General features: G+C 40.4%; 1 protein-coding gene across 1 annotated transcript in view; it reads right to left on the bottom strand.

The window, feature by feature from the left end:
• Positions 1 to 16,695, bottom strand: part of LOC124798777 (dynein intermediate chain 2, ciliary-like) — a 247,215-nt gene extending 230,520 nt beyond the window's left edge. Inside the window, exons 1-2 of the mRNA XM_047262307.1 lie at positions 16,671 to 16,695; positions 14,064 to 14,362 (exon numbers count right to left, since the gene is read on the bottom strand). Coding sequence (XP_047118263.1) covers positions 14,064 to 14,362; positions 16,671 to 16,695 — 324 coding nt within the window. The remainder of the gene's footprint in view (positions 1 to 14,063; positions 14,363 to 16,670) is intronic.
• Positions 16,696 to 19,531: the final 2,836 nt, after the last annotated feature.

Raw genomic sequence — 19,531 nt, 5'->3', positions numbered from 1 at the left:
TAGATAGTAAGCTGCCTTGGAAAGCCCATGTTCAGGATCTTGTTCAAAAACTAAATACTGCTTTATTTACCATTAGAACATTATCTGAAAAAAATGGTTCAAATGGCTCTGAGCACTATGGGACTCAACTGCTGAGGTCATTAGTCCCCTAGAACTTAGAACTAGTTAAACCTAACTAACCTAAGGACATCACAAACATCCATGCCCGAGGCAGGATTCGAACCTGCGACCGTAGCGGTCTTGCGGTTCCAGACTGCAGCGACTTTAGCCGCACGGCCACTTCGGCCGGCTTATCTGAAATAAGTTACACTTCAACATGAAAAGTAATCTATTTTGCTTATTTTCATTTGCTTATGGCATATGGCATTATTTTATGGGGTAGCTCTTCTGATTCAAAAAGGGTATTTTTGGCTCAGAAATGAGCGATTCGAGCAATATGTGGTGTATGTTTGCAAACCTCTTGTCGACCCTTGTACAGCAGTCTGAGAACTCTGACATCAGCCTCTCAATACATATTTTCTTTACTGTTATTTGTTGTCAATAATATCAGCTTATTCCCAAGACTTTGCAGCTTTCGTTCAGTTAATACTGAGCAGAAATCTAATCTGCATTTGAAACATGCCTCCTTCACTCTTGTGCAGAAAGGTGTGGAGTATTCCGCTGCATTCATTTTCAATAATCTGCCACAAGAATTCAAAAATTTTAGCAGTAATCCATACACTCCCAAGCCTAAACTGAAGAGTTTTCTTATGGTTCACTGCTTCGATTCTGTTGAGGAACTGCGGAAAATTTAAAAAAATTAGCTATTCCTGTGTTACATTGTTGATTATGCTCATTTAAACTTATGGCTTGTCATCTGAATAGGAATCATATATGTTTCATTTTATCTATTCTTATTCTTCTGTTATAATTTCATGTGTACTAACCCACTTCATGACCATGGAACTTTGCTCCTCAATTTGGTCCTACAGAACATGACATTTAAAATAAAATAAACAAACAAAACCAGTAAGGTCTGGATTCAAGCTGTGGTGTAAAGTCTCAGATTTAAAATATAATAAACGAACATAACAAGTAAGGTCTGGACTCAAGCTGTGGTGTATAGTCTCAGCTGGAGGCTATGTGCATCAGTTTGACCCTAGTGGTGAAGCTTCAGGAAAGACTAATGAAAACCTGAGTTTATGTGAAAGTTTGTAACAAACTTGTTGGAAGTTGTTCATGATCCTGAAAATCTTATCATATTTCTGATAACTACTTGACAATATAGATTGTGTCTTATAGAGAAGACAACAGCAACCAGCCACTTTTTACAAGGTCATTTATTTATTTAAATACCGGTATTCACATTTTCTTTAATAGCAACACAGTCTGGTGTACTTGTGCAACAGCAAGACAAGAAGTAAGTTTCACATATGCCATTTTGACAGGCATTTGTCACAGCAACCATTGTAGCCATGACCCTCCCTCTTTTTTGCCTTGTCTTATAAATATCTTCCAAGCCTGATGCCAAGGAACAAGCAGTCCCACACAGCACATGGAGATGCTCACTCACCATCTCGTATTATATAAGTGATGGGTTCAAGCTGCTCTCCCATCTGCATACATCCTAATAATATCTCCCACAGTGGGGTGTCCTGACACATACTTACTACTAAATGTCACTTTTAACCAGGAAACTCCCAACGTTGACCCATTGCAACATTATGTGTGGTGCAAATCAAATACATAGTAATAGTTTTTAGTACTTATAATACTATTTCAATTATTTTAAACTGAAACTGATGACAAAATACTGTATATTTTCACAGTTTTTATTTCTGGGAAAAAATCTATTATGGTATGCATTCTATAGCCCATGTTTACTAAACTTCTTTGCTTCAAATGATCATTACTGTCATATCCCTGAATACTGGCCATTCCTACTGGGATACCCTGTATACTGTGCACTATAATGTTCATGGTCTAAATGCTGACTTCTCAAATAACAGCAGTTATAAGGTTGATATACAACATTTTTTCTGTCTGAAAGCATGAATGTAAAATTATTTGTCTCAATGAACATCAGTGGATAGAACATACTAAATGTAAAATTCTAAATAAAACTAAAATTTTCAAGGCAACTATCAGTTACTGCAGAAAATGCAAATCATAGGAGCATGCTTGTTCATTCCTATATAAATTATAAAGTAAGAAATAATTTTGACTATTTACATGAAGAAATTTGAAGGCTACAATGTAGAGTAAGTGCATCTAAATGTTATTGTCATTTTGTTTTACAGAATATGAAGTAAAGAGACAACTGAATACTTTCTGCAAAATTTTATAGTTTTCTTGAATACAATATTTGGCAGTCATGCCTTGACTGTATAATTGAGAAAAATGTGTGATTGACTCCTACATTGAGACCTAAAGGCAAAATTATTCATATCTTTCGAAGTTATACTAACACTCTTAAAGCAGATCTGTTGTTGTTAAAGTACAAAAATATTCCAGAATGAAATTTTCACTCTGCAGCGGAGTGTGCACTGATAAGAAACTTCCTGGCAGATTAAAACTGTGTGCCAGACCGAGACTCGAACTTGGGATCTTTGCCTGTCGCGGGTAAGTGCTCTACCATCTGAGCTACCCAAGCACAAATTAAGCCCCATCCTCACAGCTTCACTTCTGCCAGTATCTCGTCTCCTACCTTCCAAGCTTTACAGAAGCTCTCCTGCGAACCTTGCAGACTCTTGAGATCAGATCTGTTGGCAGATCTGCTAATGCTGTCTAGTCTGAAAACAAAACACAGTCTAGTAAAACGTGGTGCACAGTGAGCAGTATGCCACCAGCACCACCCATTAGAGGGCCCTCTTGTCAGAGCAAGAAGCCATGGACCATTGGGATGTGACCTATCTGAAGATGATTAAGGAGGATCTCATCCCAACTGCATGGCTGGAAGTAGGTATGCCACAGCCACGTTGTGGACTTGAGTGGACGCAGCTTGTAATCTGTCACTTCCTACCACTTTTCTTCCTATTGACGAATGACACTGTACCTCAACAGCAAAGTGATAGCAAACACAGGGATGGTACCCCCAACTAACTGAGTGTCACTACATGCCTCCTACACCACTATATTTGACCTTTCATTCCCCACAATACCCATCTTCCCTGGAACCAAACAGAAAGCCACCTCCTTCCCCAACCTTTGTAAGTGGAGAAGAGTGTCATGGATATCCTGGACTATTTTATCAGCAAGATATAAGTATTGCAGAGACTAAAGGACACTCAGGGAGTCAAAACAAATGAAGCACTGCTCCAGTGCCCTCTAGATCACAGATAATTCAGCATTGTAGACACTGAAGTCTGGAGGCAACTGAATCTTGAGAACATTAACAGGGAAAACACCAGAGCAGCCAACAGACTCTCCCTTTTTACACCCATCCATGTTCATTGCAGTAATCATTTAAAATATCATGTTAAAAACATGAACAGAAGTGAAATCTCTCCTGTAAATCTAAAATTAGCTTGGGCCTCTGCAATAACCAGGGTGGCAGTCAGTTAAAACCCTGAATATGAGTGTGTATGTGCCCCACCAATGGACTCCAGCACACACTTCATGCAGATCCCAAACAGCTTCCTTGTCCATGGAGGATTGGTAAAGAGGCATTCCATAGCAAAACGAGCAATGGTATGGTATACTGAAGAAGTGGGTGTAGCAAGGAACATAAACGGCTGATGTGGCATGAGGAGTTGCTGCCAGTTAGTAAGTGGCAGTTCACCAGCTGCAGCAGAGAGACTGGGTATGGGTCTTGTCCTGTAAGTGCCCATAGCCAGCATGATCTCCTCATGGCATAGAGCATCATGTTCTTCAGGTAAGAAGACTTTGCTGACCTGTATACTGTGCACCCATAGGCCAATAGTGGCCACATGGAGGCCACATAAAACAGGAGCAGGTGTGCCCTGTCCACTCCCCAATACCTGTGGCTAAGACACTTCAAGATGTCTGGTGCCTTTTGGGCCTTCACCTGCAGGTCCTTTAGATGTGGTAACCACAATAGGAACCTCACAAAGTCTTCAAATGGGAGACCAGTGACCCCCATAGGCGGTTCAGATAAATTAAAAATATGACAAAAACAATTAAAATGAACACATGCACACACACACACACACACACACACACACACACACACTCACACACACACTTCTCTGCAGAAAATGTAAAACACATCTTTGTAGCCCATTCCTTCAACCTCTTCACTGTGAGTTTCAACTGATGACTTGCTGCTACAGTATTGGAGGAAGAGCAGAAGATTGCAAAATCGTCCACAAATAAGAAGCATTGGACAGGACTCCTTACTGTGGATGTTATACTGATAATGGCTGGAGAAAAAAGGGTGTGTCTTAAAATACTGTCCTGGGGAACACCATTCTCCTGCACAAAACTATTTGATAGCAAATCATTGAGTCTGTACCTAAGAAGGTGTCTCGAGAGGAATGACTGAATGAAGATGGGATGGTGGCCACAAAACCCCTACTGGTGTAACTGATGGAGAATATTTTGTCTCAAAGTAGTGCCATATGGTGAACTGATGTCAGAAAATACCTCCAGACAACATCTTTTACATAGAAGAGCCTGCTGGATTCCTGTCTCTAGCAGGTCAGATTGTCAACAGTTGACTGACATCTCCTGAATGCACAATGAGAGTGGTTAAGGACCTACCTGGTCTCTAAATCCAAAACAGATGATGGGTGACAAAGCACTCTAGGGTTAAGGCCATGCTTCAAATGTTCAAATGTGTGTGAAATCTTATGGGACTTAACTGCTAAGGTCATCAGTCCCTAAGCTTACACACTACTTAACCTAAATTATACTATGGACAAACAGACACACACCCATGCCCGAGGGAGGACTCGAACCTCCGCCGGGACCAGCCGCTCAGCCCATGACTGCAGCGCCTTAGACCGCTCGGCTAATCCCCCGCGGCTAAGGCCATGCTCTGGTAACTACTGGAACACATGCAGCCCTTTCCTGGTTTGAGGAGAAGTATCAAAATTGCCTCATGCCACAAGTTTGGAAATGGGCCTGTCAATCACACCAAATTAAAGTATCATAAGAGGATTTCCTTTGATACCATTTGCAAGGGCTGCAGTGTGTTGTACCAGATTTGGTCATGACCAAGAGCTGTATCATGAGTGTCAGATAGTGCTGAATCCACCTCCCACATGGAGAATGGGTGGCTGGAGGACTCAGAATTGGTTGACCCGAAGTCCAACTCTATCTTCTCCAAGGTGCCACAGTAATGACAAAACACTGAATACTAATTGACAGTGGCACAAGTCAGTGGAAAATGCTCTGGCATTGTCTGCATGATGTCTCCATGTGTTGTTTAGAGACACCTCTGTTTTAACAACACTTCTACAGGTAACTGACTGCCTTCATCAGAAATCTTCCTGATAGCTTCCCATATGGTTGTGGAACAAGTTGAATACTTGATAGAGTCCAGAAACGCTTGCCATGACCTTTTCTTGTTCCCCTGAATGATGCGCCAAGCCTCTGCCCTTACCATTTGAAAGGCTGTGAAGTTTTCCCCATTTTGCAGCCTTAAACCACACAGCAACATGCCTGATCTGAATTACTAAACAGCACTCATCGTTCCACCAAGGGTCAGATGCCTCCAACGATGACCTGAGGACTATGGGATGGAGAAGTCAGCAGCATGGTGTATCACTCGTGCGATGTGGTCCACCCACTGCTGGACACTGCTGCGGCACTTCAACACAGCCAGTTGGCTGAACAGCATCCAGTTGGCTATGCTGATTATTCATTGTGACTGCATCCTTTCTGTGAGAGCTCCATCCAGCAGATGAATCTGAAGCGGGAAGTTGTCACCGGAATGACTTCCCACTAAACTGAGTCCACAAGGACTGGAGAGCAGAAAGAGGGGTCAATCGCTGAGGATGAATGGGATTGCCTATGTTGAGGGCACATAGCTCATGATACTTAATGAGGCTCCAAGAACCTGACCTCCAAGGGCAAGTAGAATGGAGCCTCACAATACATAATGGGCATTGAAGTCTACCAGTAGGAGAAATGGTTGGGGGAGTTGTTCTATAAGATCTGTGAGAGCCTCAGAGTCTATTGCATCATGCAGAGGTAAATACACAGAACAAAAAGTGATTCTCTGACACACAAGAATTTCAACTGCAAGTGCTTGCATGTCAGTAGCCAGGGGGGAGAGCACAGGAGGGGTGTGCACCAGTGGCAAATACAGCAACTCCTCCCTTGGTTCTTTCCCCAGTCAGGTCACCTTTGCAATGGAAAGTACAGTCCCATGGTACAGGGGCACTAGATGCTTTAAAATACATTTGCTTGAAACACAAGCACAAGAGGCTTCCTGTGCTAGGAGCTTCAGTTCCAGCACATGTGTCCTGAACCCATAACATTCCAATGTGGTATGTGAGCCATTTATCACAGGCGTAGCACTTTCATCCTGTCTCTTCACCAGGAAGGGGAGCCAACAATGGGTGGAGGCTCAGTCTTGGGGCAAGATGAGTGCCACGGGATAACATCGAGGTCCATTGGCTCTGAAGATGAATCATGAGAGATGTCAGAGAGTGTCGTCAACATCATTGGATGGCTTAGTAACCATCTTTGTCAGTGGTTAATGCTTTGCATTTGAGGTTTTGGCCTGTGGAGGATTCAGACCCACAACCACGGCAGTGGTAGTGGCAGTGCTGGACAGTGGATCAGACTGAACCTTTGGAAGGCCAGGGAGCTTCACAATGTCAGCAACCATGGCTTTTTCTATTGTTCTGGAAACAGGTATGGGCTTCAAAAAAACCGCAGAAGCACTAGTGCTGATGCTGGCAAGCTCTGTTTGTGCAGCAGCACTGGTTCCTAAATTGGCTTTTTAAGAACTGAAACAAAGGTTACAAATGTGGAGGGGGGGCAGGAGGAGGGGGAGAGGGAGGGAGCTACGTGGCCTTATAGACCTTTTTGGCCTAACCATATGTGATGTGATTTGTTATTTTAATCTCCCGTATCTTCCTTTCCTCAAGGAAGATACTGCGGTCTCTGCTACAGGCAGGGTGATCCCCAGAGCAATTTACACACGTCAGAGCAGATGAACAACAGATTTCTTCGTGGGTGGTATGGTGCCACAAGGCTTAGGCCTGTCCCACCACTCAGTAAATCGACCAAGGCTTATACGAATAATTGTAAGAACAGTTATTATTATTACGTTCTTTAAGTTTGTTTTTGGGTTTTCAGAAATACTGTGGAAGAAAGTTTATTTATGTTGCAGATAACGTGGAAGACGTTGCCCAACAATCACCACGAAAGTTCGACGTAGTGGCAAGTGGGCAAGGAATAAAACGAATGCTGCAAACTACCACGAGCCATGGAAGAGCCTGGCCTGCGCAGGTGTCGAGCTTCCTAGGTCATTGTTGGACAACGTCAAAGGAAGAGATATTCTGCTTTCTCTTTGCAAACAGATCAATCGAGTCTTGAAAGGTTCATGTAAAACGTATAGGCAGGTGACACACTAGGTGGGACCCAATGCTTGTAATACTTCCACAGTTATTAAAAAGTTGTTAAATGGCAAAACCAATAGTTCATCATTTATATAGATAAAAAGTAGTAAAGATATAGGAAAGGAAGAGTTGTGGTGTCAGAATGAAAAGTGATACATTGCTCAGCAACAAAGAAGGACGTAAACAGCGGCGTTACATGGTGAGAAAAAATCAACTGATAAAATAGTAAGTCAGTAATTAAGCATAAAGCCACGTAACACTGCAGCGGCCTTATCACATTTGACACAAGTTGTTTCTCCCTCACATCCAAGAGCGCTGTGCCCAAAGTGTGTTGGCCTGCCTTAACATGTTCTGGGAGTTTCATGCCATTGAAGGTAATGATAAAGGAGTTGGATTTTACCAGATAACCATCCACTATCTTCATGATATTTTGCACATCCGCAATACCTTCCAGAGCCCACCCATCTCTCAATTCTCCTTTTGTAATTTTGACAAGATCTCTACATGATGCAACATTTTTACTGTAGTTCAATGTGTTGTGTAACTCTGTTTTGATTGCACATTCCCTGAGGCATTTAGCTTTCTGGAGGTTCTTTACTTGTTGGGAACCGGAGGTTTCTACCAAGAGTGTCCCACTGTGCAATCACTTGACAGATTTTAAAGTGCTAGCTATGCCCTCTAAACCTTTTTGAAGATAGACTGCCAAAACTTTCTCAAAGCTGCCCTCTGTCCTTTCAACTATTAGAAACACAGTCTGACTTGCAGCATGGGTTCTGTTACTATAAACACAAAACTTCTGAAAAATTCTTGAGTCAGGAGGACTGGCTATACAAGGTATCTTGTTAGATTGCATGTTGGTACCGACCAGTGGCCCACCTATTCCACTAGAAGGGGGGAGGGACGGGGGAGTGAATTTTGAGGGTTCCATCTCATGAGCATCTAGAGAAGTAAGAGTCCACCCAGACAGAGCCTTGCATGCCAAGCTAAGCCTTATACAACTGAAGTGAGGCAACTTCCCCAGATGTTGTCCGCTAACATCTGTTCCACCTCAGCATCCATGCATCTCATCAGCACACAGCACACCTTGAGATGGAGGGTTTTTTTTTCTAGAGGTTTTTATCAACCTCGTGATCAGGGGCAGTCAGGCCATGATCCTCATTCCCCAGGGCACACAACGTTCCACTGCCACACCGTACAGTACTCGCTGAAGTATGCCCAGAGTTTATCGCTGAAGTATGCCCAGAGTTTACAGTGACAGAGGACTGATGGTGCTTACCAGTCATCAGCTCAGGAACCCTAGGGTCACCAAGCATTTTTTGAGCCTCTAAGGGGTACTGCAATGAAATAATGAAAATACTGTGCTTCTAAGAAATCTCCAGTTGCATTGAACGTAAACCAATAAATACACAAAGAGCTATAAATGATCAATCATGAAACAACTCAAGTCGCCATTATGGAAGGAAAGGTCGCTGTACAAAGGCACAAAACAAATGTAAGTAGATCAGGGTAACCTATGGTGAAGATAAAAAGAAGTGTTGTAGTATGATAGAAAGTGGATTTTTCATTGTAGGTGACTCCTTGTTAAAAACATAATTGTGCCTAACTCCAATATTGATATTTAACCATGAAAAAGGACACAAAAATTACATAAACATTTCTACATTTTACATAAGTGCAACGTATAAGGGTAGGAGGAATCTCACCAGTGTTTTTATCCTCATGGGAACAGTACAGAATTCCCTTTCAGGCAGCAAGAAAGAGGAAATTTTCAATCACACAAGAAACCTAATTCCATCCGCTAGATGCCTCTACTTAAGTTCCAGACTAGTAATCAATGGCACTGTATACAGGTGAATAGCGAGTGACAGCTCTGTGCAGAGAATAAAAGGCACTTTTAAGCAACACCACAATAAACTATGAGTGGTATTCATTGATCCCAACAAATTTACATGTACAGAGTGTCTTGCCAAAGACATTATAGGCTCAAAAATACTTAGCAAGATGTGTGCAGATAGCTGTCAAGTTATAAAAAAAATGAGGGAAACTGATCAGTAATAATGGGTGTGATAAAACATGTGAGCCAATAAGAAAGACAAAGCCAAACCATTACCTAGAAATAAAAATGCCAAAGCCCATAAGTAAGAGTCAGAGTATTTATGTTATGCATTGGTATATAAATGGCTTAAGTACTGATGCATCAAATAACAACAGCTCTAAAATGGGCAAATTGGAAATAATTCTGCCACAATGTGCAAATATTAAGAGTCTAAATGAGCACTGGCCATCACACTCGCTTGCACTGATGTACAATGATGGGGACAGCCATCACCATGCAGTTGCTTTGTTGAGTAGTGCTTAGGCAAGTACTACATTTCTGATGGTTCTATTTTTAGTTCAGGCAGCATATTAAAATATGGCAGCAGCTATACCCACCTTTAAATTGACCAGAGAGTCTCTACTGCATCTAAATATTACAACAAAAGTTTGTCACTATTTAATAGAATCAGTAGCGCAACATGGTAACCCATATAAAACCCAAAACGAAATTCTTGAAGGAAGTGATCTGAGTGACACTTTAAAATAGATTCTGAAAACATTGAAAGCACAGAATCAGAAGCAATGGTTATGTTGATGAAGAAGAGTTTTCCCTCTGCATCTGCAGAGAGGTCAGTGGTTCGATCCCTATGAGAAATGCTGATATTGTGATTTTACCAGCAGATAGGGGAAATTCAACTGTTATTCTCTCCACGTCAATGTATCTGAGCAAGATGCACCAGCTTTTGGACGACTCTGCATATCGCATACTAAACAAGGACCCCACAGCCAAAATTCAGCGAAAAACTTTGGAGCTCCTCAAGAATAGCACGATCTCTGATCTGGTTGCTAAGAGACTATGTACACAGGCGCCCGTACCCCCAGGGTATATGGATTGCTCAAAATTCACAAGGATAATGTGCCACTGCGGCCTATTGTGAGTAACATTGGGGCACCAACATATAAACTCGCAAAACATCTGGCAGTGCAGCTGAGCCCTTTAGTAGGAAACTGTGAGCACCATATCTGTAACTCACAAGACTTTATTCGTCGGCTCAAGAACTTACGACTCGCACCATCAGATATACTCGTAAATTTTGACGTAGTCTCGCTCTTCACTTGAGTACCATTGCAAGAATCGTTGTTGCTCATTAGTGAGAAGCTGGATGGGGAACTTTTACACTTATTCCAACATGTGCTCACCTTGATGTATTTTTTATTCAATGGACAATATTTTGAACAGACTGAAGGGTCGCAATGGGTAGTCCCTTGTCGCCCATTGTGGCTAATCTTTTTAATGGAAGACTTCGAGGAGAGAGCACTCCAGTCATCGGATTTGAAACCTATGTGTTTTTGGCAATATGTGGATGACACCTTTGTTATCTGGCCTCACAGCACTGCATCGCTGAATGTATTTCTTGAGCATCTTAACTCGTTTCATCCCAACATCAAGTTCACTATGGAGATGGAGAAAACCGGCGAACTTCCATTCCTGGATGTGTTGGTACGGAGAAAAGAAGATGGCACATTAGATCACGCAGTGTACCGTAAACCAACACACACGGATTTATACTTACAGGCCACCAGCTGTCACCATCCTTTGCAACGAAGTGGCATACTTAGGACGTTGGTTCACAGAGCACGAGCCATATCAGACTCAGACAGCTTATCCAATGATCTATTCCATCTGCGTACCACTTTCCAACAAAATGGATATTGCGAATGGGAGATTTGCTGTGCCTTACACCCAAAGCGGGTTACCCAACATGAGGAACTGGAAGAAGGCAAAGAACAAAGGGAAATGGTCATCTTGCCATACATCGGCGGTGTCTCTTCAAAAATAGGAGGATTATTGAAGAAGCATAAAGTTAAATGTGTCTTTCATCCGCTGGCAAAACTCAGAGCTCTTTTGGGCTCATCTAAGGACAGCCTTGGCCGAAGAAGACCCAGTGTTTACGAGATTCCTTGTAGCTGCGGCATGTCGTAGATTGGACAAACTTCTCGTACTGAACAATGACACTACACTCATCTGGAGCAACCAGAGAAGTCTGCTGTGGCCGAGAATTGTCTCAGTACAGGCCTTTCTATGAATTATCAACACACCAAAATTCTCACGGCGATGAGTTTGTACTGGGACAGTGTTATTAAGAAAGCAGTGGAAATACTTAGCTCGACGAATCTTCTAAACAGAGACATTGGCTTTCAGCTCAGTACAGCTTGGGATCCAGCAGTGGTCACATTGAAGTCGCATCGAGCAGAGAGGAGTACTATTGGTCATATGACGGATGACAATTCACCAGCAACATAAATATTCTGTTGACAACAGGAGGATAGTCACGTGCCTACGCGGATGCGCATCTTTGCTTGCGGCTTCCGACAGAGGTTGCTGGGGCAGCCGATGGCCACGCAGAGCAGCAGCGGCAACCTCTGCGCAAGCGCCGAAGTCTTTGGTTCTTCATCTTGCAGGTGGTGTTGCTGTCCTTCCAGCTATCGGTTGATATCGTCGCTATTGACCATCGAATTTGGTGCCTCCATGCATGCGCACTTCCTGCCTAAGACTGGCATAAATAGGGGGCTCTAGTCTTGCCTTAGCAGTGCATTCATCACACCTGAAGATGCCGGCCAGTTGCACTGATGAAATATTGTGGAGTTTTCACTATGACATCCGACGTCTCGCCCGAGAACCATATATACAACATGTACGTCGGGAAAGCCTCAAGCAACACAATAATTTGTGTACCTGCAAAAACGTGAACTTTCTTTAATTAATTATTAAAAATTATTTTAATTATGTAAATGAATACTTTGGTTAAAAATGATGCATTATCCAGTAAAGAGCTATGAAGATAAGAAAGAAAAGTTTGTAATATTTGTTGATTTTTAGATTAGTATCACAAATGAAAGCAATTATGCTTCAACATTCACTGGCTTAGAAAAGAAACATGGTTTAAAAGTGTATTTCTCTGAATCTGACAGAGAAAACAGCCAGTCAGCAATGTACTTGGATAATGTTTTAATCAATTAGGTATATGAAGATGTGTATAAATGTCATGTAGATTTAGGTATCTCAAATCATTGTGCATTGTTCAAGTGGGCTGCCGTAGAGAGAGAGGAATATTTCAGGTATGAAAATTCAAATGAGAAGGGACTTGAGAAAGAAACTTGTTCATATATGGTAATAAACTAAAAGAAACAAAATGACCTTTTGATCACTGTCACTGTATCCCAACCAACGCAGATTTTGAAAAATTCCTCAATAGGTTTTTCGATGTTTTTAATTAAACATTTCCACCTAGAGGCAGGGTAATAAAGTGACAAATAAATCAAAGTTCATCACCCACAAAAACTTCCAGTATGAGGAAAAGCAGGCTGCACTGAGAACTAACATATAATAGAAATACTTATATTATTGACTATATAAAATTACATTTAAAAGAGTTGTCAAGACAGAAGACCTAGCAGCAAAGAACAGGATAATTATAAACCATAAATTAAAGCAAAGGTCACGTGATCAGTCACTAAATCAGAATTAAGGGATACGGACTGTAACTAAGAAATTTCAAATTAACTTTGAAGGAAACACTATTGTAAGTCCACTTCAAATATCAGAGTACTTCAATGTATTATTTACAAGTGTAGCAAAGTCTGATGTCAAAATAACACATTAAAACCACAAAATAAATCCCTTTGGCCTTGGAAATTATGAATATCTTATAAAATTGTCAAAAGCTTCCATGAAGAAAGTAAAAAATGCTATTTTATGTAAAGCCGCCACTATTTTTTGCGTAGTACTGCAGAAACTACCAGTTCAGCCACAGTAGCTGGAGGCAGCCAGCACATGCTAAAGTGCTGTTTGCAGTATGGGGGCTACATTATGTAAAGCCATGGATTTGCGATCCTGAACACAACAATAACAACACGATAAGTATATTCATAGGGTTGTGGACTTGAGAAACTCCTGTTTGGAGCTCGCATTCTATGCTAGAAAGTAAATACATGTCTATCTAACTGTGCAACTACAGACTGTGGTTCTGCGCATCCTCATACTAGTGACCAATTTTAAGAAACTTAAAACAAAAATACCAGCACTGTTTACCAAGTGAAAAATCTGAATTTAGCAGTAATCCAAGCAGACACAGGTTTAAATATCTCTGTAAGCATTAATAATAGCTCTGCACATAAATAGTTTTTAAAGTAGTTCATTAGAGTTACATGTCTTTTTTTTCCAAAAGTGGCATGTGCTTATACACTATTTCATCTCAATGTGCTTAGACTCAGGTTATCATGTCAACCAGAGGTCAGAGTGTTATACTGAATTCATAAGCATTGTATCAACATTCCTGTTAAGTTTGTGATAGTAGCTACAGCTTTCTCAGTTATATTTGTGGCCCAGAATAAAAATTTCTTACAGTAAGAACATTGTCCACATATACTTCCTGGTGCTTAACATATTCAGAAACAAATTTTGGTACAGTAACACTATGTTTTATGTACATATTTGGTCATTATACTCACTCTAGAAGGGTTATCATATGTGAGTGCAGAACGCTCACAAAAGTTAAATTGATTAGTATTTTTCTTAGGGCCTCCTCCTTCATCGCCTTCTTTTTTCTCTCCTTCCTCCTCCCCTTCCCCTTCTGCCTCTGCTTCTGCCTTCGGCTCAGCTTCAGCTTCACCTTCCTTTTCTTCTCCTTCAGCTTTTTCCTCCTCAGCCCCTTCTTCTGGTTCAACAGGGGCTTCCTCTTCTGGGACTTTTTCAGCAGCCTCTTCTTCTGGTGCTTCCCCCTCCAATACAGCCTGTGATGGTGTGCCCTCTGAAACATTTAACTATGCTTCAACTCGGGCAGAGTGACAATAACACTAATTTTGGTACAAGTAACAATAACAGTAATAATAATATTAATAATAATAATAATAATAATAATAATACAGTAATAATCATAATAATAATTAGAGAAAGAAACAACACAGAAAACATTCCACATGAATCACTAAAGTCATTCTCACCCCTACTTTCTAGAACAATAACAACTGAAGTGCTTGTTTGTATTCGCTGCTGGATGGTAATTTGTATCCTGAGAATCAGGAATTCATCATGGCCATCAAGATGGAGTGATTCAGAGCAAATAGTGGTCAGAAGCACATTCTGAAGAGCCCAAATACTGACAGGTACAGGAAATCGAAGTGAACAGGTCAATCAGCTGAACACATAATACTAGTGATGGGTGCAAGCAAATGAAAACAACTGATCCAGTCAGCTGTTGGAAAACAATAAACTTATTTGGCATTTGGTTGTAGTTTCATGTATTGGGTGAATTATTCATTCATATAATAATAATAATAAAAATAATAATAATAATTAGAGAAAGAAACAACACAGAAAAGATTCTGCAGGAAACTCTAAAGTCATTCTCACCCCAACTTCCTAGAACAACCATGACTGAAGAGCTCGCTTGTATTGGCTGCTGGATGGTATTTTGTATCCTGAGAATCAGGAATTCATCATGGCTATCAAGACAGAGTGATTGAGGGCAAATAGCTGACAGAAGCACATTCTGAAGAGGCCAAATACTGACAGGTACAGGAAATCGAAGTGAGCAGGTCAATCAGCTGAACACATAATACTAGTGATGGTCAGGTGCAACCAAATGAGAGCAATTGATCCAGTCAGCTGTTGGAAAACAGTATACTTATTTGGCATTTGGATGTAGTTGCATGTATTGGGTGAATTATTCATTCATATAATAATAATATTAATAATAATAATAATAATTAGAGAAAGAAACAACACAGAAAAGATTCTGCAGGAAACCCTAAAGTCATTCTCACCCCCACTTCCTAGAACAACCATGACTGAAGAGCTCGCTTGTATTGGCTGCTGGATGGTATTTTGTATCCTGAGAATCAGGCATTCATCATGGCTATCAAGACAGAGTGACTGAGGGCAAATAACTGACAGAAGCACATTCTGAAGAGGCCAAATACTGACAGGTACAGGAAATCGAAGTGAGCAGGTCACTCAGCTGAACACATAATAGTAGTGATGGTCAGGTGCAACCAAATGAAAACAATTGATCCAGTCAGCTGTTGGAAAACAGTATACTTATTTGGCATTTGGATGTAGTTTCATGTATTGGGTGAATTCTTCATTTATTATTTTGAGAGAAACCAGTCTGAGGAGCAACCAAATGGAAAAAAAATTAATTCAGTAGATTGTATGAGTTTTATAATTTTACGTATCACTGGATTATTATTAATTCATTTCTTTCAAGTGAAACCAGTTCATGGGAGTAACCAAATGAAAAAGGTCAACACAGTTTTACATACTGACTGATTATTCAGTCTTCATTTTCAAGTGAAGCCAGTTTGTAGATCTTTTTTTTGTCAGTCGAACCATGTATTCGATCCAACAGCTAAAACCACTCTTTAGTACTTTAGTTGACTGAGCCATCCCTTTATACATCTATGTGAAATCAGTCTTTTAAACTTTAATTTGTGGAGCTGAAGTACAAATGTCCTCAGATGCTAGACCTACCACCAGGGTTGAGTGAAGACACGTCAGTGGGAATGCCAAAGTCATAATATATAAATTCATTTGATAATGTATTCAATAGACTAATTCTTCATTTCATCATTTAAAACTGATCAATATATTGCTGCATATTAATTTGTCCCAGATGCAATTAACACATAACTAATGAAGCTGATTATTATTGAGGATACAAAAGGTTTAGCTTGCTAAAAACAATCTTAAGCCAAGATCATATAATGCGATCTTGGCTTTAGAGCATTTTTAGTAAATAAAACAGATCACTCCAGCTGTCTTCTCAAAATGAGAAAATTCAGTCAAAAAGTTTAGATAAAAGTTCCCTTATGGGTCATGAAGAAGAAAAGAACAGTGTCAAATTTTAGCAAATGTTCCATCTTACTGAAAATGTGTGACAATGTCCACTAATTAATTAAGGATCATTTGAATATAAAGCCCTCTCATACTGCACATACATGCCACATGATCCACGTCAGCCTCCTGCTGGTGACTGACACACAGCCAGTGCAAGGAATTGGCCTGCTACTGCGCCAGCTGCCGAACTCCTTCCTCACATAAATTGCAGTCCTGCCTACCAGAGACTGCTGGTGGTGACACCATTATAGTAACCTCAGACTGTTCACAGATGATACAGTTACCTATAATGAGGCACTGACTGAAAGAAGTTGCATAAATATTCAGTCAGATCTTGATAAGACTTCAAAGTAGTGCAAAGGTTGGCAACTTGCTTTAAATGCACAGAAAAGTAAAACTCTCCACTTCACAAAGCAAGAAAACACAGTATTCTATGACTATAATATCAATGTGTAAGAGCTGGCATCAGCAAACTCACACATATACTTGGGTGTAACACTTTGTTGGGATATGAAATGGGATGATCACACAGGTCAGTTGTGGATAAGGCATGTCACAGACTTTGGTTTATTGGTAGAATACTAGGGAAATACAATCATTCTACAAAGGAGATTGCTTAAAAATCACTTGTGTGACCTAGTTTAAAGACTGATCAAATGCATGGGACCTGTACCAAAATAAGACTAACAGATGATATTGAACATACAACAATAAGGGCAGCATGAATGGTCACAGGTTTGTTTGACCCAAGGAAGAGTGTCACAGAGATACTGAAGAAACTGAATTGGCAGACTCTTGAAGATAAGATGTAAACAATCCTGAGAAAACCTACTTACAAAGTTTCACTAACTGGCTTTAAATGATGACTACAGGAATATACTACAACCCCCAACCTACCACTCACAAAGGGATTGTGAGGACAAGATTTGGTTAATTACAGCATACACAAAAGCATTTAAACGATCATTCTTCCCACACTTCACACATCAATGGAACAAGAAGAAACACTATGAAATGGCACAATGGGAAATACCCTCTGCTATGCGTTTCACAGTGATTTGTAGAACATATATGTAGATGTAGATTTAGATGTGCCTGGGTCCAAGGACACCCCACCCCCAGGTGGAAAACGGCTGAGAAAATATGTAAGTGAAATCATTCAAACCCAGAGACTGAGTAAAAACATTCACATGTGGAACTTAACCCTCAAAGACTTTTGTCAGTGAATTGTCTCACACAAGTCAAACCATTCTGACCTCATACAGCTGACTCAGCAACAGAGACTAGTTTTATGCAGCTGTTTCATTCGGTTGAAAAAACTCAGTGAATAAAACAGTCAGCTATGCCAACACTGCACAATGACCATCTTGTGCAAACTTTCAGAAGCCATGTACCGGGCCGACATAACACATTACAGATTTAACACACCAAAGTTGAATATTAACCACAGATTATTGGGAAATGATACATTATATTATAAATATACTTGTCCTCCTATGTAAACAAAATATCATCTACTGAATTGGGATCAACCAGTGCTAACTGACAAGACATCTGACTACAACAGATGAGTTACAGTTCTATGGACAAAATCTAGGACTGGTGTAATTACTGATATTGTAATGACCAAACAGATAATATTAGGAAAACAGAAATCAAAATATTCAAAAAGTATTATGAATTTGCAGTCCAAATAAAAAGGAGAGTCTAGGAGGCACTATAATATATAAATGAGGATGTATCCACTACTCACTGCATAGATAAGATGCTGAGGAATGAACAGGCAAGTGGGGAAGATGGAAAGTTGATTTGTTTTCAAACAAATTCCTCCTTCACTACTATTAAATACGCTGTGCCTGTGTGTGTGTGTGTGTGTGTGTGTGTGTGTGTGTGTGAGAGAGAGGCAGTTTTTCCTCTTCCCTCCATGCCTGCCCACTGCTCAGTGGCACCCTGCACAGTGATTATCCTCATTTACATATTATAGTCAAATTATAAATACTTAGCATATTCATTGAGTTGAAACATACGCTATGATGATATCGAAAACTCTGTAAAACAAATAGTAATTAGAACTGTCTGAGAGGCTCATTAACCGATAGGAGAAAGCTGTTTTACCACAGACAACAATAAAATGTTTGAAAAAAGAAAAAAAAAAGAGTCTGTGGGTCACCTGCTTCTTTCCTCAAATATTGTACCTAACAGACATGCACATACAACACACAGACAGCTTCTTTTGAGAGGGGGACTCCTCAGTTTCCCCTAAGTCCCATCAGCAGTGGGATATTACCAATAGATTGAAGAAAGGGAAACTGGCAATGTCCTTTCAGAGGAAACAAACCCAGCATTTGCCTTAAGCTATTTAGGGAAATCACAGAAAAATTCAAACCAGGATGGATGACAGGTTTTTGAATTAGTAAGAATTAAGACCTGCCAGGGTAGGTCCCAATGTCCAATCCATATGTTAACAGTAGGCAGATTTCATTATCAATAAGATAACAATCTTGATTAATCACTCAACAGAGAAAAAATATTTGTGAGTTGCTCACCAACCCACGTTGCAGACAATGTAGTGACTGGAAGTCTGACACGCTCTTGACTAAATGTAATTTATGTGAAAAAAATGTCAGCTAAATAACAATACTGAGTGGAGGTCCCCATTGGCTGGTGGACCAGACTAGATTTGGAGACCCAGCTGCCACATTGAATTTCCTGTTAAGTCATACAATGTACAATATTTGTCACAAAAAATTGATCAGTCTTTCCTCTATTGTTTTCCTTTATACTGCCCTTTGTGAATCAACATTTTTCAATCATTCTGCTCAAACCAGAGTAGTGTTGCATAAATCCACATATCACTTTGTAAGTACCGCTACTGCAGTGTCAGTGCTGTTGGATGTATGCTACATCAAACTTTGTACACACCTGCTCTCAATTACTCACCTTCCTCTGAGATACTTCAGCATAAAAGGAAAATGCATGCAGAGAAAATCAACAAGAATAACTCCCAGAAAAGGAACAAAATACCTGTGTACGCTGACAGCTATGGAAGAGGAATCCCAGTGTTATTAATGAAAATCGGTGT

Source organism: Schistocerca piceifrons, chromosome 5 (assembly GCF_021461385.2).
Source record: "Schistocerca piceifrons isolate TAMUIC-IGC-003096 chromosome 5, iqSchPice1.1, whole genome shotgun sequence".
In the NCBI taxonomy this organism is placed as follows: Eukaryota; Metazoa; Arthropoda; class Insecta; order Orthoptera; family Acrididae; genus Schistocerca; species Schistocerca piceifrons.
Note: the sequence above shows the minus strand (reverse complement) of the source record. Positions and strands in the feature narration are given on the sequence as shown.